The 23,943-nt window shown below is 39.5% G+C and overlaps 2 protein-coding genes and 2 long non-coding RNA genes across 15 annotated transcripts in view; 2 read left to right on the top strand and 2 right to left on the bottom strand.

The window, feature by feature from the left end:
* Window positions 1-1,227, top strand: part of TUBD1 (tubulin delta 1) — a 7,825-nt gene extending 6,598 nt beyond the window's left edge. For all 4 annotated transcript variants that reach the window (XM_072882206.1, XM_072882208.1, XM_072882209.1 and 1 more), the window contains one exon: window positions 886-1,227. In XM_072882206.1, coding sequence (XP_072738307.1) covers window positions 886-988 — 103 coding nt within the window. In that variant the 3' untranslated portion in view covers window positions 989-1,227. The remainder of the gene's footprint in view (window positions 1-885) is intronic.
* LOC140660869 (uncharacterized) lies at window positions 1,193-10,673 on the bottom strand. The gene is made up of 3 exons (XR_012045515.1): window positions 5,950-10,673; window positions 4,538-4,669; window positions 1,193-3,774 (listed from the first exon to the last, which is right to left on the bottom strand). It is a non-coding gene; the product is annotated as an uncharacterized lncRNA (long non-coding RNA).
* Window positions 3,941-23,943, top strand: LOC140660871 (uncharacterized). Its single transcript, XR_012045518.1, has 3 exons — window positions 3,941-4,044; window positions 8,582-8,726; window positions 22,421-23,943. It is a non-coding gene; the product is annotated as an uncharacterized lncRNA (long non-coding RNA).
* The window catches only part of VMP1 (vacuole membrane protein 1), a 70,354-nt gene continuing 58,477 nt past the window's right edge, over window positions 12,067-23,943 (bottom strand). For all 9 annotated transcript variants that reach the window (XM_072882215.1, XM_072882211.1, XM_072882214.1 and 6 more), the window contains 2 exons: window positions 16,316-16,418; window positions 12,067-15,020 (listed from right to left, as the gene is read on the bottom strand). In XM_072882215.1, the coding sequence (XP_072738316.1) occupies window positions 14,877-15,020; window positions 16,316-16,418 (247 nt within the window). In that variant the 3' untranslated portion in view covers window positions 12,067-14,876. The remainder of the gene's footprint in view (window positions 15,021-16,315; window positions 16,419-23,943) is intronic.

The following is a 23,943-nucleotide window of genomic DNA, read 5'->3' as shown; positions in this document are numbered from 1 at the left end:
TTCCACACTTTAGTGGAAACATTTTTATGCTTGAAACATGATGGCAGGGTGAGGAACACAGAACAATGCTTATGTTCTGTGGATAAGTGAGACCACATATTCTAGTGCTGTCAATCTGACTATTTTCTCAGTACTAAACCTCCCCAAATTTAGTGCATTCCAGTGTGACCATTCTAAAAATAACACATAGAAACTCTTTTACTGATCATATAGTTTCTCAAGTGTGTACAGACATGCTGCACAGTCCAGGAAACAAGTTCCTGGCTCAGTTCAGAGGCATTTAGGGGATTTGTGTGTTTACTAAGGCTCCCATGCTATTTAATTTTTCATTAGAACCAAGAAATCTAGAAAGTAATTGCTTCTCTACTTTGACCATCATGAAGCCAAGGTTACTGCATGTCACAGCAGATGTCTGTTAAACATGAGTTTCTAGCACAGGAATTCTACCATTAAAAGCCAAAGGAGGAAAACTGCTTCCACTAGCTTAGCTCCTAGTTTTACCACCTGTTACAAAAGCACCAGTGATAAGAAGCAAGCTATCCTGCACACACAGGTTTAGGCTTTGCATCTCAAATCTATAAATTACTGTTCTCATTTAACAATCACTTCTCCTTCCGTTTCCCAGTTAGCTCAATTTTGTTAGCTGCAATTTTGTTTCCTTAAGCAATACGCAAAGTTATAAATGCTATTAGAAACAAGTCATGACTTATCAACAAGTATGAATTACAAAATAAGTTCAAGAGAGCACAGTAGAAACTAACCAGCATGGTTATTGGGTGGAAACCAATCTTCATTTGAAGTTGTTACAATGTGATTTCATGTACCAGATTCTTCACTGATTTCTAACGTCTTTACCCATTTTCCTGCTGTGACTTCAACACACAGAGCCTATATTCACCAGTACACTAAATTCGGAATCGAAGAGGAAGATTTCCTGGACAGCTTCACAGCTCTGGAACAAGTTATCTCCAGTTACACCGTCCTTTGATTTTTTTGTTGTTGTTGTTTAAATGGTCTGAAATAGAGCTTTCCTGAAAGAACCCAGCACTGGAAAACCGTCCATCAACTTCCTGAAGTATATAAATTACTGGACTGTAGCTATTTTTCAGTCTTGTAAGCAGCGTGTGCGTGTGTTAGAATAGCAAGAACTGAATCAGAACTGAATATATTTGTATGGGCAGGTATTATTCATATTTAATGTATCTAATAAATAGCTATTTTTCAATACATTTGCTATGATGTACTGTAGCTAAGTCTTTGAACATCATTTTTGGCAATTGGATATTTTTCATAAAGAATGTCTATATAGAAGGATTTTTCTCCAGGCTAAACTCTTAGCATCTAAACTATCATGAACTAATGTGTGATAAAAATTAAATCTGTGCTTGAGTACAGTAGTAAGGCATTCCTGATCCTCCACTTTCAATTTTTCATGATAACACTTCACCTTAGAATGCTTCAATATTGGTAAAAATGCACAGTATCAGAATTATTAATCCAAACTCCATTTGGGTATCATTCAAGAGACAATAGTCTGCCATGTATTCCTTTAAAGTAAAGTAAGACCTAAATTCTATTTTAAGGACCTTAACCTTGACAAAATAGCGGAAGTTTTGAACCATCTTTTAAAAAAGGTATGAAGGGTTCTTCATTTTCCTGTCATCCTCGAGTTATATTAGAGATTACAATGAATTATATGCTTTTCTGGACATTTCACTGTGCCATGTTTTCAAGTGGTGTTACCTACCAATTGGAAAAAAAAAACATCCCTATAGCACATCAGAGGTTTTGGCTATTTGTTATAGGCGAACCATAGGTTTTGGCAAAACAACTCTTTCTCTTCTTCCTATAAGTGAGAAGCAGGTAGGTTTTTTTAATTATTATTAATTTGTTATTTATTTAAACAAATTTGGGAGGAGAACTGCTGGTAGACGTCAGATGTAAAGCCTGTAATATGATGTAATAAAGGGAATAGATTGTATAATTCCAAAAGTCGATTTCAGAAATGGGCTCTTTTTCGCACAAATTTTACCACGACCACAAGGTGGTGCCCCTGCGAAGCTGCAGCCCGCAAACACCCAGCCGCACCAGCCTGCCAGGAGCAGGAGGGTGCAGTAGCTTGTGGGGGCACAGGCTGGGTGCTGTAAAAGAGTACAGTAGACTTAAGGATTATGTTGTAACACCGACCTTTCTTCTGCCTCTGTTAGCTTTTCACTTCATGGCAGGGAGAGCTTTTGGAATTCTTGCCATTCCTCCCCCCACGTCACACTGTTCTCCCACGGAAATAATTAAATATTAAACAGGTATGCCAAGAATAAAAATCTAAAGATCAGTCTCAAGGACTTTTCCCTTCACAAGTGGACAAATCTCATAGTTTCCCTTCAGTCTCAAGGACTTTTCCCTTCACAAGCGGACAAATCTCATAGTTTCCCTTTAGGTTTTAGTGGTGTTTCATGCCAGGTCTCCGAGCTTTTAACTAAATGATGAGCACGCACACAGTATGATGCTAGATATGTAGAAGACGTTTGCAATATGGCTAACGATGGCCACATAGAAATCTTGCCCTGTTAGCAATTCTGATTTAGATTTTAAATCTTTAATGAATTAACACAGTGGTAGATGCAGAAGTGACTTTGTAATTCTGCTAGGCTTCAGTTAGAGCACAGCAGACACTCTGTATTACTCTTACCTTTGTTTCCTTTCCTGGTTTCATTTACCTCTTCACTTTTGTTCAGGCCAGGTACAGAAGCACTAAAATCCCCCCCGGAGCTGGCAAACAGACTTCTTGACAAGGTTCAAGTAACCGTACAATTAAATCTGAAGAAAATAAGTAAGTACTGGGGCTAAGTTCACAACTGCTCAAATACGCCCATAGTAATAGCTGGTCACTGGCATGGTTGTGTCAATGCAAGCCACCATTGATTCTGATAAATTTCACGGTAGCTTACAGACAGGCAATGTTAATCTCTCATGCCTTCCAGAAAAATAAAAAAAGTTTCAGCTGCCTCTTAGTAGTAGGGCAACTGTTGGTGCACATTAGAGTTGAGTCTAGTCCTAGTTCATGAACTTGAAAAATTCATGAACAGAAAAATTACCTAGTTCATGAACAGAAAAATTACCTGGGTAAGTTAAGAGCTATATTGGTGCTTCAATTCAATAGCTAAATCATTAAATACACAGGGGAATGAGAATCATTCGTGGGGGGGGTGGGGAGAACACAAGAGGGAAGGCAGAGAGGAGAAAGCAGATAGGGTAAATATGCCAAATAACTTGTCCTATAAAAAGACACTTGACATTTATGACAAAACATTTTGACAATATTCTTCTTGCAGACCACAGTACATAATCCAACAACTCAGTCTGATTTGCTTTCTGTTTTCACTCAGCTGCTCTAGTTCCTGTTTTAGGAACTCCCTCTCGCAAGGGGAAGGCACAATAATCATAGTTCAACTATCCAGCCATACTTCAAGCCCTATACTGCTCAGTAAGATTTGAGTTGTTTGGAAGTCCAAAACTACATATAACTTTTGTTATAAAATATTATTTGTTTTAAAATCCTAAATCCAAAACATAGTCCCATACTAGCTACTACTATAAAGAAAATTAACTCTATCCCAGCCAAAACCAGCACAGATATTTAGGTTTTTTTTTTCACTAACTCACTTCCTGGCAGCTCAGAGCTGGGGGACTGTTCCAATCAAACGGGCTTTTCTAGTGCTGTGTTTGTGTCGGTTTCAGCCATTGGCTTGAACTTGGGTATTTTCACAGAAGAAACTGGCAGAAAGATTGCACAAGAAGTTAAGATAAACAGCACAGGCAATTCAAGTTTGCAAGGAACAAAGGGTCAGGAAAGGAGACAGTATGGTGAGGTTCTCCCTCCTCCTCCTTCAAAAGGCACAGGATGTTTAGTAACATAGAAATAATTTTCCCTTGTGTTTTCAACAGATACCAGACTGAGAACTCCTTCCAGTATCCAAACTGAGAATAGGTAACTCCATGTCTGAAAAAATGACCAAGTCCCTCCCTCATTGTTCTCCAGGACAGGTAAAAGAGATTTTTTAAAAAGCAAAGATAAGTCCTCTCAGAAACAAGGAAGAGAGCAATGGGTTATTGTATTGCTACATCAATAAGTAACTTTATTGCAGAAATAACCTTACGTTATCTCTATGTATTTATAATTCTGAGCATGAAGCAAATACAGCAGGCACTTATTGCACCTATGAATGACATAAACCCATCTTATCGATTCCTTAGAAGGCCATTTATTATTTATGGCTTATGTCACGTTTAGTGAATGGAGCAGGATATTTGGGGGTTTCTTTATGTTTGATGGCAGAATTTGGGCCACGTCAGGAAACATAGCACACAGCTAACATGCATAACCCCAAAGCAAAAATAAAATTTTCCTTATTTAATCTCTAGTTAGAACATAAGAAAACATAGAGGAAAGATTCTGCAGCGCAAAGACAGAGCTAGGTTCATTATGCTTAACAAGGTTCATTATATTCAACAGGTTCATTATGCTTAACAAGGATACTTCTGTAAGAACTTGTTCACAGTTAGGATTCAGGGAAAATACTCCTACTTCCATGGGAGAACAAAGGTTTTCAAAGCAGCAATAGAGGATCACAACCATCAGCCAAATTTTGACAACACAGATTCCTCAAAACTACAAAAAAAAAAAAAAAAAAAAGGTGAAAACAGTAGCATAGCTGTTGTATTAGCTGTTATAATCCCTTTCATTGCTCTGGAAAAGAGATTGACAGGAATTGTTTTAGGCATCTCTAGCCTTCTTCCTGTTAGTGTTTTTCACTGCTGACCTCAGTTCTGAAATTCTCACACCCTTTCCCAAACTAAGCCTTCATTTCTTCAGCTAGGGCTGGATTCCTCTATTTTTTTCCCCAGGATGTGGAGAGGGTCAAAGTGACAGGAAGTGAATAGCTATTATCAAATTTTCATCATCTGCAATTATATTAGAAGGCGGAGTAGTCATTTTCTATTTTATTGAGAAAATTAATTATGTAAAGAATAGTCTGAGCCTGGAAGAGGGCCTTTATCTCATTAGAAGTTAAAATTAATGAGATAGATCAAAGGTCAGCACAAGCCAATGGCTCACTGAGGCAGGGACAACAGAATCAGTGGCCTTGACCTAGCTAGTTTTAGGCGAACTACCCACAGGATGTCCATAAACTGAGGAACAATGCGTCAAATCTCACTATTGTTTTTTGTAATGGACAGGTGCAGCTCACTTGGAAGTTGATTCAAGGACTCTAACTATAGCAGATATATTTAATGAATAGGATAACTTTTATTTGGCCACAAAAAGAACAGGAACAAAAATTAACCTGTTACAAATACTTTAAATATAGTAACTGTTTGGCAAGTGACAGGGCACTAATGTAGTTATAGATACAATTTATTTGGACTTAAGTATATATCGGTGCCTATAAGGTTAGACTGACTACCAGTACAGAAAGGATAGAATCTTAGTGTAAATATTTAAGGGACTTTTAAGAAGACTACCTGCACAGATTTACCAAACTGAAACAGCTCAAGATTAAGGGCAAAAATCTGTGTTTTCCACAACAACTAGGATTTTATCAACAAGAAAGAAGGAAGTTATGTTCAAATTACCAGCCGACAGACTACTAGGAAATATTGTTCCAAAAGGTATTAAATGAATAATTCATGTCCTTCTGCATTCATTAATAAGTTTAGTATAGGTAAATATTATGAAATGAGGGACCAAATATCCAAAAGGAAATATTCTCAGATGTCAAAGTGTACTTTAAAGAAGTCTGCATTTTGCTGGACACCGCTTTAAAAACTGCACAAGAGTCATCAGGAATGTGATTCATGGATCTGATATGGTACAAAAAAACTTCCAAAAGGAATTGAGCTGCTGTCTTTCCTCCACTGCTTTCAAGGGCAGCCCAGACACAGCCTTACCAAGGCAGCAAATTCCAGCGCAGGCTTCCTCTTCAAGCCTCCTGCCTCTGGGCTTCCTACCCCACCTCTGCCCACGCTCCAGAAGCACAGCCTGGACACTCAGACAGCCTTTAACTCGCCTGGATGTAGAGCTGATAATCCTGAATTTTAACTATAGAGCCTTTCCGGCTCTTTCAGTCAAATTCAAAGTTCACAATGGTCCCTTCTGATTTCACATTGTATGAATCCTCTCCCTCTAGACAGCCACTTCCCCTCTATCCGGGTGGGGTAATGAGTCACCTACCTCTGTGAATCAGCAGAACCTGCTTAACCCTTTCCCAGAAGCGCAAACAGCTGCAAATAGGGCGGTGTTTCAAATAAATGTTATTGCCAACGATAGGGAGCACACTGGAAAAGGTGAAGATAGCCTGAGGTAAGAGATTAGAGAAGCTGCTTCTGCTCATTAGGAAATTTAAAGGCAATTTTTAGAGTTATAAATGTGTTCCATGATAAATATCATGGAAGAAGGCTAAACCTTAACCCCATGGTTCATACAAGCCTGAGGGATTCTAAACAGGGACTTCTAGGAGAGTCTAGTCATGTAAAACAAAGGCACAGGCCTCTGTACTTACCTGTGTGAACCAGGTTGCAGACACCTTCTTGTCTGTTAGTCTTTAAAGCAAAATTTTTAAAATATGGAACATTACACCATAAGATAGAAAAATAAGTAAAATGAGGATGCTCTCTAGGCCAAGATTCCTATTTTAAAAGTAAGAGCAGTAAGTAGAGAAACTAACTAAAACAAGCCACTGGTTAATACAAAAAGAAGAGAGAATAAACATTTCTTGAGCTTCAGTGAGCTAAGAGCTTTTGTTTCACTAGTTATATGTGATGAGAAATAAATACCATCTTATATGGTATGTTTGCATTTAAATGGGTGCATTCTGCAAAAATGATTATTGTACATATTTGGTTACATGTACAATGTAATGTTTATTTAAAGGCTCACAAAAATACGCTTCAGTTGCCTGAGAATGGTGTAATTGTGGTCAGATGGCATGATTTAATTTGAACTTTTGCCCAGCAGTCTCCAATATGTAATAGATCATTTACACGAGCATGTAAGCACATCGAAGGAGCCAAATGGAAAGCAGCCTTATCCCACACGCTGAAGGTGTAATAAAATACTGACTCTGTACTTGGTTGGCAAGGGCAGCAGCTGTAGCTGTTCATTATAATATCCTCAATAAGTATGGTGAGAGCTGGGCAATAGTTCAGAGCTACTGCTTTCCAGATGGCTCAGAACAATACTGAGCTCAAGAATACATATTTCCATGTAAGACTGCTTGCTGCTAGCTGTCGTGCATCTCTGCCACTTGCAAAGAAAACACTGGGAAATTTCCTCCTCACCCCGCTTTGGGCAACTTCAGCCTGTATTACTACCTGATTCTGAGTTATCTAGTCAGCAATTGTATTTATGTAGTTATTTGACGTTGTAAACTAGCAATTTCTCCTTCCTAGGCCAAATTTTGGTGAAGAAACCTAATGCAACCCATAAAACAGTTAAAAACATACATTTGGCAACTGATGAACAAAAATCCAATTCAATACTCTTCTCCCAAGAAGAAAGCTTCCGTTCCCTCGCTACGAGACATTAACTCGGGTTTTCACATTATTTTCCCCTATAAAGATTTAGTCAGGCTTCTCCACAAACCCAGTATTTTCACAGTGAAGTATTCTTATACAAAAAATAGATACAAACCTAATATGTGCTGTGAAAGGGGAGCTTATTCTTCAATAACATTATAAAGAAAACCTGAACTTGCTTTACGACACGTGGGGTCCTGTTCAAGCTGAACAAAACTCCAGTCAACAGGCCTGAACTTGTCCAAAAATCGCTAAGCACCGAGGACAGACAGGGCTACAAGAAGGACTGAGAGGAGAGACATTAGTGACATCAGTTTTAAGCTAGGACTCTCATGATCAGGTCTGCCAAACAGCACTTAAACACTTTCCTTATTCCCTTAATTTGGAATGATCCTCTCCCAGTCACAGCTGAAATCTATTGCCAAAGGATAGCACAGGAGATTTCCACACTTCACTTAAAAACACCAGGCTCCTCGCAGGCAGCCATCACAATTTTAGTTCATGCACAAATGCTGTAGTGTGATTTGCCATGTGGTGGTTGTGCACATGCAGAAGTGTTAAGACAAGTTTATATAGAAGTTAAGGGAGGCAACAGAATTCAAATCACCAATTGCATTAGCACAGATCTAGTAGAAATACTGCTTTGAAATTTTTTTTTTGGCATTCATTACTTTGAACTTAACTAAATACCGGCTTCAGGCATCTTAAAAGTTTCTCTCTTCCTTACTGCTCCCCACCTAGAGTCTTATGCAACACACATGGATGCATGTGACTGTATGTCACGAGAGGTCAGCTGGACTGAGGTGAGACATAAAAATCAAGGAATCAGAGAAATAAAATCTGATGTTATGAAAATTTCCTAAATGTTACAGCTGTCAGAAAACAGCTGCAGCAAACAAGAGGCACTGAGAGAAGCATGGTTTCTAAACAGACCAGAGAGATTTTGTGAACATGGCTAGATTTGTACAATGTTGTAAATCTAAATGTGTATTTTCTCTTTATGCAGGTCCAGTTTCTTTCAGAGACAGAAAAGAAATGCTGAGCCCACAGACCTGCTTTTTTCAAGCCTTTTCAACAGATGGAAAGAGCCTAAGAAACATGCAGCCTCAGGGAAGACACACAGTCCCTTACTACTCACACGGTTTCTACAGGTAAGTGTGAGCCTCGAACAAAGCGTTTATGTGGTTTAGTTAGCAGCAGCTTCTCAAGAGAACTGCCATTTTCTTTCCTGACAATATGGAAGGAAAATAGAGGTACCACACGGTCGTTGCACGCAGATAGAGCAAGATTTAGGAAATGCATCTAATGTCTTAAATAATTTCTTATACTTTGTCAAATGGTTTGAGGCAGAGCTCAGCCTCCCCAGGCACACCGGGCACTGGTGGTGCCTGTGCTCAGGTAGCTTAGAGCTCTGCCTGACATCTTCCACCAAATTGATGCCACCTTCCAGTGAACAGGCATTGGACCTTAGAAATGGCATGCAGATTAGCTGGTACCTGAGTAAGGTAATAGGTGACTACCTACAGATTGATGTCATCAATCATAATTGTGGTCACAATCTTGTCGCTAACGAACCAGGCTAACGAAAGCTTCAGTGTAGTTCATAGAATTTGCCTAGACCTGAGAGATCTTTGAGATAAGTGCAATACTCCGTGTAGCAAAAAGCAGCTAAACGACACACTACTAAGGCCACAAGGAAACAAAAAGTTCCAACCACCTCTCACGAGGAGGCAGAATCAGACCTGCGTGGCCTGCTCTGTCACATTAGCATTAAAAAGACCCCCAAAACGGTGGGTTATGCCTTAAATCAGGTGTACTGAACACACAGCCCTTCTCTCGCAGGACCCCTCAAGCAGGAACAGCGCAGCAGTCACCAGAGAAAAGACACCAACTCGCTCTTTTTACAAGGACAGAAAAGCAGGTTCTGAGGCCATGGGAGAAGGGTGCGGCTTGCAGGGCAGTTATCAGAGCAGGGAACACCACACCGAGCTGACAAGTCCTATCTCTTGCCCTTCATCAGGAAGTAGCAGCTAGTTTCCTTATTACCAGCTGCCTGGGCAACTCATTTAAGCTTGTTGGAAAACCAGAAGAACAATTAAGCGGCCCTTGAAAGACAGAAGATGCAGCACACTTACTTATCCATACCTGAGCAGATCATCAAATGAGGTTTAAAGAAAGATGATCTTTGATTTAATGCTAATGTAGTCAATGGTCTTTGAATCATTCCATGAGTGCAGAATAGTAATAAAAACCCCTCTCTAGCACAATAAAGGGCAGTGTTAAAGTAAAACAAAGCTTGGCCCATTTAACAGGTTCACATTTGCACATTTGTTTTACCACAGCTGAACATCACCAGCAGTGAATAGGCTGAATGACTTCACAGCTCAACAGCCTCTTCACTCTAAATTCAGCACAGAGTAATAGTCAGCTTTTTTGACCAAAACACCATTTTGCTGAATTCCTGACACATGCCAAGAAACCCATCGCAGATTGCTGGGCTCTTCCCGTTTGCTTTTACCTGGAAGGAGGTGTAGCCAGGCATCTTTTTGACATTTGATGACAGTTTCTGCATTTGAGCTCCTTTCACTCTTTTGACAACTGACCCAAGTTGTTACAGCCCCTCCCACTCACACCACTATCAAAACCATGGTGTGCTGCCTTTTATGAAAGCTGAGTGGATGCATCAATAAGAAAGTGAAACAGATAAAGAAATAAATGCTAGCATCATGCCCTCAGTTAGACACTTGAATTAGGAAAGTCACAGCAGGCTCAAAGAGTTTTTCAGATAATCCTTTTAAAAATGAGTTTGTAAGAGCATATGCAAATATTTACCCTCAATCTAGTTCTGAACGCATTAGCAGGGTGTTTCACAGGGAAGGCGATTGCTTCACTCCCTGTTCCCTGAAGAGGTTCCAGCACCCCCCACGGCTCCAGCAGTTGAACCCTCACCTGGACCCGCCTGCTCTCAGCGAGGGGTGACAGCCCAGCAGGAAGCCCTCCCTGGCTATTGCTCCCCCACTTTCACACTCCACTTAGTGCTGCAATCTGGAGAAGGCTGGGCACAAATTACTTACTGTTTTTTCTTCTTCTCCTCCAAAAAATACCCCCCCCCCAAATTTACAGAAAAAACCCTAGAATTTTAAATCTCTAAGGAGCAGTTTCAATTACCTTATATATAATTACATTCAACCTTTTACCTGCTGATTACCAAGTATTTTTTAACCATGTGCTTCAAAGAAAGCTGAATTACTTTCACCTCCAAGGAACACACCCAATCACCACTTATTTTTACACCTGCAATCAATTTTGTTCACTAATATTTATATTTGTGCTTGACAATCAGGGAAACATCCACAGTATTTGTGCTTGCAATTAGCACTGCCTGCAGTGAGAGGGAGGCTGATTCTAACACATTAAATAATGAAACCCAAAAGCACAGCAGGGAAGGACTTTCTGGAACAGCATTAAGCCATCTTCAAGTATTAATGACAAGTATCTTTTAGCATGAACAAGCAGCTGGGTGATATCAGAGGGGGCTGCTTTAACAAGAAACACAGTGTGACATTGGGATGGAGGTGAGAAACTGCACGCAGAGACAGGGAGCAGGAGGTTTCCTGTTGGTTTTGATGGAGCTGAGGGAAGTCTGGAACTGGACGATTTGATCTGACATGGCCTGTGCCGGTCTCTTGGCTTGGCCCGGGACAGACCAGGGTGACCTTTTTCGCTTTGCTTACATCAACAGAATGCTTGCCCTGATAGAGTACATTGTGGCTGCCAGGGAGGGGGGCACGCCAGCATGCTTACATCTCACACGGCCTTCAAAGTACATTGTTGGTGAGGCACAATTCACAGGTCTGGCAGTAAGCAAGCAGCGAATTAAGAGGAAGATCAGCTGCAGTCCTACCTGACCTCAGCTCTGATGTGCTTCTCTGACCTGTTGGGCTGGCAATATGGCCAACTTTCTGCTTTCCTTCCTATTTACAGGGCGCTTGTGAAAGCAGATTTAGCCACGTTCCACAGATGACGGGACTAAAAAAATCTGTATCAGCTCAAAGTCATCTTTGATGTTTAACCAAACATTAGTTGTTGTTACAAGGGCTGTTACTTACTTCCGTGTGATTTTCAGTAATTTCAAGAAAAAAAAGCAAGATACTTTATTCGAAGAATCAGCTAAAAATACAGTGATCCATGCTAAGATTGTTTCTCTTGCAACAGACCTCACTTGGGATTTTTCTCTAACACACTTTAAACGAGATGACTGACTGCTTCCAACGCATAGCATAACTGAAAATGTGTAAGGGAGCAAAACACATGTTTTCAGATGAAAGGCTAAAGGCTCTGGGTCTTTCTTTGAAGCCACAAAATGCAACGGCAGATGTGTCTTCTAGAGTCACCCTCATTGTAGAATGCTTGGGACAACAAATTTCACAGCATAACAACTAAGCTCAATATACAGAAATGGAAACAATCCAGCTGAAATAAACACCGGGAAACAGTTATTTGTTTGTTTATTTAAGCAAACATAAAACTATCCATTTGCAAATCTCATTAGGTTTGCATAACTTTCATTTCTATTATTTGTTACCTTTTACCAAGTCTTATCATCTCCCAGCAGCCGAACAGGTAGAAGCAAGTAGAATGACCAGTCCCTTCTTTAAATAATGTTAGAAAGCTTCAAAATAACAGCATAGCTTATTGGAATGGACACATACAAACATGAGTTGCACAACAATAGATATATATTTTGCACTATATGTATGTAAACATATATTGAAATAAAAGTGGGGGAAAGCTTTCAATTTGCCTAGTGATTTTTCAGTAGGCAAGGAGGCATAATTATGAGGAGACTGCTAAAGCATTTAGAATGGTATGGTTCATTGGCTCAAGCTCTAGGAATAGTTGTGGGTTGTTTTTTTTTTCTTTTTACTTATTGTTAACACAGTCTCCTCATTTCAATCTGACAGCATACAGAGGCCTCTACATGGCACAAATTTAATTTACTCTCACAAAAGGCCTTAAGACACTACCAGACCTGTGTGCAGTACATACCAGCGTCCCTACAGGGAAGGGCAGATCTGAGGGAAAAAAGCTGCCACTAAAACTGGGGAAAGTAGCAAACAGTTGTTTCACTAACCCAAGTATCCTGAAGAAAAATGAAACAAACAGCTAGGAACTGCTGACGTGACCTCTTACAAAGTGCAAAATTAAAGTTTTAGTAGACTGAAAAAAGTGAAGAATCAAATAGGGCTATGATTTTTTGGATGTGTATTGTATTAGAACAAGTTCTTCGCTATGTTATTTTCAAAGACAATATTTAGGCCAAAAAGTGAAAAAGCTGCTTGGGCCAAGATTTAAGAAATACTGCTCATCTTTTAAAAATCCACAGGGGCAAATGAGTGGCCTTTGTGCTTTTAACTATCTTGCACTACCTCCCAGCACTCAGACTTTTAGCTATTTAAATTTAATCTAGTCAGCAGCGCTATTGAGAGAAGTCCCTATTAAAAGCTTCCCCATGCATTCAGTAACACTGTTTAAAGTTATATATGAAGCATACAAGAGAAACATTACAAACCTCACGCACAACTGAGATGAAACTTTAAAAGCTAGATTGCTGCACGGCATGACTTCTGAACTCATTTCCATCTAAACTTAAAAACATTTATATGCTACTGATGTTCAATGAAAACAGTTGGAGATGGATGAGCGAACGGTCAGATGAAAGATACCAAAATGTCAGACAGCCTACCGACTGTTGTTGCCATGAGATCCAACAGTCAACATCAGTCTGATAAGCTATCCGACAGGATGGTACAGCCATGGAGATGTCACGACGGTTGGCAACACAAGAGGACATTCAGGCAGATTGAACAAAATACATATTCTCACACCTTGCTCGAGACTTGCCCTAACCTAATGGAGGGATAAATCTAAGCTAAGCAAAAGCAAGATCTAACCTACTCTGTGCTCATATGCCACCTTTTGATAACACTAATTGGAAGTCAAATTAATTCTTGTTACTTACCCCTAGGATAAAAATAAAAAACAATAGTTCAAAAATTTATTAGAGTAGTAATACATATACAGTAGCAGTGGAATGGATATCTACTTACTAAAGAGGGAAAAGATCCATTTTAATATTGGTCATGTTCATGTACATTAGCACTGGAACGCACACTGATTCATAACAATGTTTTAAAATATCTGACTTTTAAAGCCTAAGTTTAAGGTTCTCTAAGGTTCTCTGCAGCATTGCTGGGTTTGACATCAGATCTGTTTTCAGCTGGAATCTTTACTCTTCCCCCCTCTCTTCTCCTTCATTGCCCACGGTGCTGTGATCAGTGGCAAACATCTGAGAAGAATTTATGACAGCAAATATCGCTAGCTATTTAACTTGCCTATTTTAACCAGTGAGCCATACTTCAAGCAAGTGATATGCATTCTACTTCCCTCTGCTAAGTAAGAAGTTCTTAAGAAAAAAGAAAAAAAAAAAAGAACAAAGGGCTTCAGCACCATTTGTGCAGGAAGGATGAGTAAAGCATGCAATTCATGGGATTAAGGCTTAATAAAGAAACTAAAGAAACTGAGCATACAAAAGTGGAGAGGAAAACAGCTTAAAGAGACTGACACAAGAAATTCTGGAATGATCAAAGATGACTTTATAAAGTTTTATCTTAACTTCATTCTAAATATACAGAATAAAAAACGTCAGCTTCAGCATTTTGACATCAATCATCTCTGCTAACATCATGACGTTTAAGAGGGTGGCTTTTCCAACCGAGAGCACGTGCAATGCAATGGGACGCTGGAGAATTCAGATGGAATAGCCTTACCATGAGGGACATGCAACAGTTTGTATCCAATCTGTATTCATTTATATACATTTTGATGGTCTTGAAAGTTATGGAAAAAGCAAAACAGCCACCCTTCAAAATAAACAGTTACCCTTAGTTCAGTCTGAAGTTAAATCAGGAAGTGGAGATTATTAAATCATCGGTTTTGGAAGTAATTTGGATGGACAACATTTGTGTTAAACTCCATTTAACATCACATTGTCCATCCCATATAATACAACTCAGACATGTAAAGCGTTTATACCTTACCTTAACATTTATAAGTTTGTCAATGAACCGTCTGCTCTAATACCCAAATTACTTTCAAAATTAAATAAAAACTTTTTATAGTTGAAAATTGATGTTAAAAAGTTTTCCCCCATTTCAAATAATGCTGATTTTTAAACATATGGAAAGATGTGTCATTTTTCATGTCTGCTAAAACCCAATTCCAAGGGTTTTTTTCCACGCTCATTTGGTTTTTTCTTCAGAGTACATCTTCTGTTGCAGTCGTTTGGCATAGCTCTGGGCCATGGAGTTGATTATAGATAAGATAAAATAACAAACCATGACAATCACCAATTTTTCAAACATCCACGATAGCCAGTTTTCCCCCTGAAGAGACAAAGACAAAACGGAAGAAGGAGGAAAATGAAGATTAGTGGACAGCACGATGGAGAATTCTCCATTTTCTGGGTGAAAGGGAAAAGCCTAACCTGTGTGATTTATCAAATTAAAAACAGGAACCAAGTGCAAGCTGACAGGATTCCTGCAGGTCTCTCTCTAAAGCTGACTTTAGTCCCTTGAAAAACAATGCAGGAGGGCTTGCCAAATACACTGCAGGGCAGATGATGAATCCTTGACCGTTACTAGTGTGCTGGTGAAGCCATTTATTATTCCTCGTATTGTTTTGTCTTTGCTCACAATTCATAGAGTTCCGAATTAGCAACCCCTGACTGTCATTCCCTGTCATGTTCATTGCAAAGAAGACAATAAGGTCATTGGTTAACAATGTTTTTTTCCTAAACTGCATATACTGTGTTATTTCCAGCTGGTATCCGATTCTCCCGGTGTCACTAGCAGTTAACGCGGTGACCTCGGCAGTCCCACTTCGAGCGTTTTCCATGGCTACTCTTAACTTGTATTTTTTTTTTGTCAAAGGAGGGCAGCAATGCACTGCACAAAAATTACTTCAATGTGCATAAAAGGAATCTGCATGTTTAGCTATTCCAGCCTGACCCTCCCTAATTTAGTCTCTTTTTTGGTAAGAAATGGGCAAAGAAACATTTACAAGAACTACAAGTATTAAATGTGAAGTGTGAGTTAGATTAATGGATTTTATCTAAAAATGCCTTCGTATCCTAAGGAATTTCATGTCCAGGATGCTCTGTCCCCACTGAAAATTCAGGGTGTGTTTTTTAAAATACTTTTCTTTTTGTATGAAGGGACACTTCTGCCCCTTCGTACCGGCTCTAAACACCGTATTTTTCATTTCCTTTCGAACAGTAAAGGCTTGGGGATTTTGTTTCTTACTGGCCATTAAGCCACAGATCCCACTGGCTTCCGAAGCACTGATGCTGCACAGTCTGTTACCATTTCACATGTAAATGCAAGCTTTTTCTGCTTAAATTTCTCTTTCAAAATCAGCACGCTAGTATAGAGGCAAGACCTGCCATTGGTCTTGCTTTATTGTTTTCTTTATTCTCCGAGAGGTGTAAGTCCAGTTGCATACAATTACAGCAATATTTTTAACTCCCAGGTTGCTTTTAAAATGAAACTTTTATCTATTCCCTGGGCCACTGCAAACCATTGAAAAACAGCATCAGGACTTACACCGGTAAACCTGACAAGTCAAAAGCCAGCTAGAGAAGGGAAAAATTAACTGGGGAGGGAGGCAGAGAGGTTCTTACCTGTGGCACGCCACTGTCAGATTTGTGGTGGAGTTTTATCCTCTGAGCTTCCAAATATTCTTGAAATGGCTTCTGAAGAGAAGGACCTATACTTGGAATAGCACTGATGCAAAGTTCATCCCAGAGAACAAGACAAAATAGGGGAGAAAAAAAACAAAAACAAAAAACATTTTTTTTAAACTTACCACTTTGACCCAAACAGAACAAAGTTCAGACTGAGCTACAGCTCAGAAGGGCATTGCTACTTGAGAAAGCAGATAACCACGAATTCGAGTGTATTTCAGCTTTTTATCTGATACTTCGGAAAGGGCCATGTTTCCCCAGATCCTCAAAAAGTGCTTAAAAAGAAAAATAATTTCGGAGCAAACCAGTGACAATACACTGCTGGTAACACCGAAAGAAGCTGTGAGCGAGAGCATTTCCTTAGAGCCAGGGAGAAGCCAGCTGAGGCTGTGCACTGGTGCAGTGCTGAGAATAAAATGAATGACTTCTCAGAAGTCCCACATTTATCACCAGCAGTTCCTGTAAGAACTGGTTTGAACCGATTAATAAGGAAATGACTTGTGCTTGTGTCATCCCTCAGTTAAAAAAGAAACTGCTCGCCCTATGACTTGCCCCTATCTTCTCAAAGAAGACGGCCCCTTTCTCAAACTAAGTCCTTATTAGGACAATCTGTGCGTCATCCTTACCCAAAAAGAATGCATTAGCAAATTCTGCAGGCGCCTCCCACAAGTCAGTGATTAACAAAGGAACAAAGAAGGAACTATGAACCCTGTTCTGAATCATGCCATCGTTTATGGCAGATGACTTGCACAAAAGCTACAATACGTTACTGAACACCTTGTTCTTACATTCACGTTACAGAGATCAGGGTTATGTTTCTGGAACTAAGCACCCTCTCCTACCTCTAAGGCGTAAAGGTGTTAGCGCTGGACAGACTCGCAGCAGCCTCCAACTTCCATTCTGCAAACACCACAGCCCGGCCAGACTTTAATCAAAAACAACCTAGGTAATTTTTCTTTAAATCCATACAGCATGCTATTTAGCAGGAGGTTCAAGGAGCTTTAATAATTGTCACGACACTTAAAAAAACCCAACAACTTAAACACTATACAGAAGAAATTACCACTAGCAAAAAACACTAGCTGAGCTGGCATGGTGAGAACTCACGCACAATCCGAAGGCTCCCAAGGTTTGATCCACATACATACACCAACACTCCTAACTCCAACCACGGGAGAGCTCCCATCACCGACAAACGCCATTTTAATTTCAGAGAGAACGGAGATTTTAAATTTCTTCTTTTAATTTTAAATAAATTAATCTGGTCTTCTACATTTAAAAAAGTCACCTACATTCCAACGCTTCAGTTTTGATTCTTTACACTACTACTTGAGGGAGGATTTAGTAACCCACGCCTCAGACACCAAGATACACATACCCCCAGTTTACAAACGGACCAGCTCCTCTCCGAACGGCCGCGGGAGGGCTAGGCCTCTAAAATGATTTTCCTCAGTCTCCTCGTTTGACACAATATTCCCTTTTCCAGCCTAAAGCCCAATGAAAAAATAACAGCTTTCGAATCTGCAGAACTTATGAAAATGCACAGACCAAAGAAACAAAGTAGCTCGCTCTCCTCCACTAAATGTATTTCCTTCAATAGCCAGGGGCAAATAATTTTTTTGAACATATTTACAAGAAAAAGATTGCTTCCCTCATGATTCACCATCACGATGATACAAATAGGTGAGTAAATTCTGTGCCCGGACTGGTAAAATTTCAGAAAAAAAAAAAAAAAGCAGAGACCAGAGACTAAAGCACATCTATTACACATTCTACACAAGAGTATGTCAACTTTTACAAATGATTTCCAGTTTTTCAGAACCGTCCCTTGCGAAGCTGACTTTATTCATGGTAAAAATTCTGATGACTCGCTGATCGGTACGAGTAATTTTAAAAATGAGTTACATTTTGAGGTTTCTTTTCTTTTTCAAATGACACTAGGAAGCCCGGAAAAGCTACTGAAAGGTAATAGTTTACTTTTAAACTTCTGCATGATTATGAAATGAATATTTAAATGATGAGAGATGAATGATTAACAGAACGGTTGTTCATATGCCTCCATTTTTTTTCTGAAAACTGAACTAAGTCAGTGCCCAATTAGCATTAAACAACAGAACAAAGACATGAAAACCAAGTTCAGACAGCTTGAAGAGATCCTGGTGCATCAACACTGTATTTCAAAATTTTTTTCACTAAAAGTATTCAGCTTTTTTTTTTTGTCAGCATGACTAAGAATTAAGTGCATAAGATTAATTTTATTAAAGCTATTGTGAAGAACTGTACGATCCTGAATGCAAGGACCTTGGCTTCTAAAAGTCTGCAGTGTTTTGCACATTCGCAGAGACTTTAATACTGCAAAAAAGGTGCAGAAATTTAAATAAGGAGTAAAATGAAGCAGAGTAGCATCTAGAAAATCATGAATCCAAAGGACCAGGAATAAAATTCTTGAAATCCCATTTCAGTGGGGCAGTATTGGTTACTTGCACTCTTTCGACAAAATTCAATCATTTAATCAACCAGCTAACATATCCGTCACCTAATATCCAAAGTGCAGACATCAGCTTAGATCTAGAAGTCTTAAAAATCAGTTTTCATTTTATTTCATTACAGACAAGTGAGTGGTACCCCCCCAAACCTAGTGAAGTTCAACTCACTAACCCTGTTCTTATCAAAGGAGGAGGGGGAAGACTTCAGTATAAATTTTCAAGGATGACCCTCAAACCAGAGGCGGGTACACAGGCAGAAGGAACAGATTTGCATCATAATTCTGCGCCACTTAGCGATGATGACTTTAAGATGCACCTTCAAAGGACTGCTGTAGTTTCAGGAGTCTAGATGCAAACCACAGGCGTATTTACACATCCGACTTAAGAAAGGAAGATGCTGGAAGATAACCCTGTTTGTAGCATAATCTAAAAGCAATTCCTTGCATTTTCCTTTGAGAATCAAGCCTATTGTCTTTCAAATACAGAGTATGAAAGGATAAGAAAATAAAAGGACCTTAGGGCACAAGAGAACTGAGCTCATCCACGCTTTGGAGTCTCTATCTGCCAAACAAAACACGCAACCCCCCCAACCACACAACCTGCTGCCCCTTCTTAGGGGCTTAAAATGGAGGTCTTGGTGAGCTGCTTAAGGACTGCAATTAAAAAGAAAATGAAATAAAAAAGGTCATTCACAATGAAATACATTTCACCAGTTGCTATCGTTGTTATTAACCAATTTTGCAGTTAATCAGCAACAAGGACGCACTCCGAGGAAGAGAGGTGCTGTTCTTGTGTATCCTGTCCTTTCAACAACATTTACTTGAAAAAGAAAGAGGCTAGCTACAGTTTTACTGTAAGACTCAGAAAAAATGCTTTGGATTTTTTTTCTTTTTTGAGGGAAAAAAAAAAAAAAACAACCTCTGAAGAAATTTTGATTCAGAAGAAATTTTAGAAACAGTTAGCATTAAGCACCAATTTTTGATTTAATTCATTCTGAGTCTCTGCTAAAACTGAATGTTTCACAAGCAATTGAAACTGAAAACAGACTTCCACAAAATTGCACTAGCCTTTGGTACAGCCTAAATTCATTAAAATCATAACATTTCAGTAAAAAACATTACTTGCATTCTAATACTACAACATGAACACCCATGAAGAATTTTGCTTCACTGAAGAAAACAACTGTTGAAGCCTGTTTTCAGAAGTATTACCTGGTACTGTAATTAAACAGATGCATCTGATTTTTTTTTTTTTTTTTAAGAGCCACGATTTCTAGCCATACAAAAAATTATATAGCTTTTTTTTCCCCCCAACAAATAAAACAAAACTTCACATCTATTTGAAGCACCACACTACAGAGATTCAGCAAAGCTGTTCTAGGATTAGTTTAAAAATTACACCAACTATGTACAGATTCTGAGAGTATGAGTCCCAAAACTTCTACTCCAGTTACAGCCAAACTGTGTTTGTTAAAATGCACTGTACAATTTATTGATTTGCTTTTCAAAGAATGACTGTCAACAGTCATGTCAGTAGTCATGAGATGGTAGGAAAGATTTTTGGCAAACACCTTTTTACAAAATCTTTGGAACTACAGGTAGGAGTTTTCTCAAATGGACGTGGATGAAGCACCAAACCAAGAGGAGGGGAAAAAAAAAAGTATTTTCCCTATTCCAGCTTAACAAAAAGTAGAAAGTTATTCAGTACTCCAGTCAACTGCATTTTTACTAATATTAAAAATCCTTCTTTAAAACCATTTAATCATTATATTTGCACTTTTGAAAGGCATATTTTTCATCTTAGGAGATCTTTAAGAGTGCAGGTTACTCTTGAGTTATTGAAATTTCATAACCTATGCTTTTAGAGCTTGTGAACACTCAAATAATTACAAGCTGTGCTAAATGCTGAAGTACAGTTCTCTGTCAAATGCTGCATTTTTGTATCACTGCGCTAACATTTCACAAAAAAACTATCAGTCCACAGTTTAGGATATAAAGTTCCCATCTCACAAAAACCTCTGCAGATGTGCATATTCACCTACTTTATCAGAGAGAAATGTTAGAATGAGCAAGTGTTTTCAAGAAACACCGAAGCTGCCACGGTAGACCCCCATTTTAGGAACATTAATATGGTGGGGTTTTTACTGCTGATGAAAGTTGCTCATTTTTAAGAGGCCTCTATCAGCAAGTGATTAAGCAGCTGATTAAGCAGTTCTTAAACTCCATTTATTTTGATGGAAAAGAATTTTTCTGAATTTTATACCCTATTCAGCAGCTCATATGAACAACTGGAATCAGTCCCCCAGTTGTGATGACCGAGAAACATTAAGCACTGCAGATTTAAAAACAGGGAAGTCCAGTTTATCATGGAAATAATAACCTGAAGGGAAATGAGAACTGTAATAACTGAACAGACGGTGCAAGCGAGCTGCCAGGCTCCCAGGCTGAAGCACACCGAAGCCCTGCTTGGAAAGGTGATGCAACATTGAGTCACAACCCCATTTTATGGATGATCTCTCTAATATCCACAGCTGTTAATTTGGAAAAACCGTTTAACTGTTAACACGGGGATTGATTTTGTCAGACTCTCTGGCACGCATGCTTTGTCCTCGTCCGGACCCTCTCAGGGTCTGGCGACAAACAGGGTCATATACGTTTTGCTCAGATTCAGCTATTTGGGCTAGTCCAGCTATAGAAAAACATCCTTTTAGGAAATGCCAGCACTACAATTCAAAATGAAGACAACAGCAAAAGAAAATTTGAAACAACAGAAAACCAAACTATGAGGAAAATACCATTGTGCGTTTTGTCAGCACAAACCCTGCACGCACGCAGTATCTCACCCTGCGTCCCGGAGCAAGCGTGGCCCAAGGCCAGAGATTATCTCCTTCTACAAAAAAGGGAGTTAAGGGGCACTGAAGAACGTGACAACCGAAGGAGGGAGCGTGCTGGCACAGAGCCTTCCCTCCCAGTACCTCCAACTCTTTCTTTAATAATTTATTTAAATCAGACTAGCTATCGACAGCTAGGCCACAGGGCCAAAGCAAAGGCTTTCACCTTCCAAACAATTATGCAAAGCATCATTAAATCATCACACCCAACACCCATTCCTCCCACCCAGAGTTCCTCTGGACCAGATTCACATTTCTACATTCCCCTGTAAGAACACAAGAAAAACCCATCCTGAAGCTCGCAACCAGCAAGGAAGAGCCACCACAGCTGGCTACTTGAGCCATCCCTCCCTCAAAAGAAACTGGAAGTTTCGCTCCAGCACGGTGTCAAATTCTTTGAAAGTTAGACATTTATAAACTATTGAGAAATAGATTCCAGCGGAAATATTTTTATGCCACTGGACAATTAGCGAAGCTGATTCATTTGCCCACCGTGTTGACGGTCTAAACAGAGCACCTTTCTTCCTGCGAGTTATCTGAACCTTCAATGGTTAATTTTTTTCCAGACAGTGATCTAAACAGGCTTAACGGTTAGTATTTTAATGAGCTGTCATTTCCTGTGCTGATAAAGATTCTCACAGTATTTAAACCATCCATTTCCCCCAGGCTCCGCCAACACCAGGACCCTGCGCAGTGACTCAGAGCGGACCTCAGCCTCCCGCCTGACTCAGCCCTGACAGATGATGCTCCAGCAAACCTGGACCCCGGCTCGGCGAGCGTGTTCCCAGCAAAACCTGGGCTGTCGCGGAGGGAGTAAAACCACAGCCTTCAGCTTCTGTCACTGCCACTGCAGCCTCAGAGCGTTTGGTGAAACTTAGATGTTATCTGCCTTCAGGGTTCTAAAATTGCAGAAAATAAATCTGGTTTATGGTCAGGATCAACAGAAACATTTTAGGGGTTAAAAGGCTACTTGGCAGATTCATTTGCTTTACGAGATGAAGAAAGAAAATCTCTTATTTGAAGATTACTAAGCTAAAATTGTTACACGTTTGACGTCATTTATACCTGGAGCTACGCTCAATACCCACGGTCACCAAGCTGTCTGCAAAACATTTTTTTTCTTGGGACATTGTTACGTTAAAATCAATGCTTTCAAAAATAGGAACTGCAACACCTCTGAACTGCTGGTTCTTAACTCTGCTCAATATTGCTCTTTGTAAGGAAACTTCTATTTGTATTTTAAAGGTATATTTTTGTACACAATTTAGAAAAAAGCTTGCTTGTTCAGAGTTAAATCCTACAAGCCTTTTGCAGATAAATTTTTATAATTCTGTTGTGATCCACTGGAAGGTTTTCAACACCAAAGCTACTCAAATTTCACCCACATCTGTGTCCCTTTCAAGACACTAAAGCCTTTTTTGTGCAGAGCTGATCTATTGTGTACAGGGTGTACTACGAGGGCACAGTCCCACAGGTTTCTGATATACTTGTGGGAGGAAAGCCATTGATTTATTGTACCAAGAAATGTCAGGTGTATTGGTATAACCCTTCCAGAAGCATTTCTCTCAGGAGATTTTGAAGTCGCTGCTCAATTATCCATGTTCTCAGCCACTTCAGGTTATTTTCGGTTGAATTCTACTACACAGGTTTTATTTTAAATATTGATTAGAACCTATTTTTCAAAATATCCTTTAATGAAGATGCCAGTTCAACACATGCACAACAAAGGGCCACCAAGTCCGAAGGTGTGGTTGGCAGACTGTGCCCGGCTCCTTCGACGCTAGCCTGCCCAGAGCAGAGCGACGCGAAGCAGCGGAGATGAGCTGGCAGAGGCCACGCTACGGGGTCATACCCTGCTGAAGGCCCCCAAAACCCCAGGCAATCGCATGGCACCACGTGAATCAAAAAAAGGGCTCTTCCCACCCCAGGACAACTGATTTCTGGTGCGGCCCTTTCTATCACTGTAGCTTCTTGACTTGGATTCTAAAGAAATAACCTAAACCTATATTGTAAGTTATTTTGGAAACAAATATACAATCTTTAAGCAAAGTTTTATATATTTTCCATCGGTCACCATGATTTCCTTTACTTTTTTCATGAAAGGAACATCACGCTCCTTACAAGAATCAACTGAGTTTTAAGTTGTGAAGCAAAGAATTATGGCACAATAAATAGCAGCAAACTGGTTT

Source organism: Ciconia boyciana, chromosome 17, assembly GCF_034638445.1.
Source record: "Ciconia boyciana chromosome 17, ASM3463844v1, whole genome shotgun sequence".
Taxonomy (NCBI): domain Eukaryota; kingdom Metazoa; phylum Chordata; class Aves; order Ciconiiformes; family Ciconiidae; genus Ciconia; species Ciconia boyciana.
This window is presented reverse-complemented; position numbering and strand designations above follow the sequence as displayed.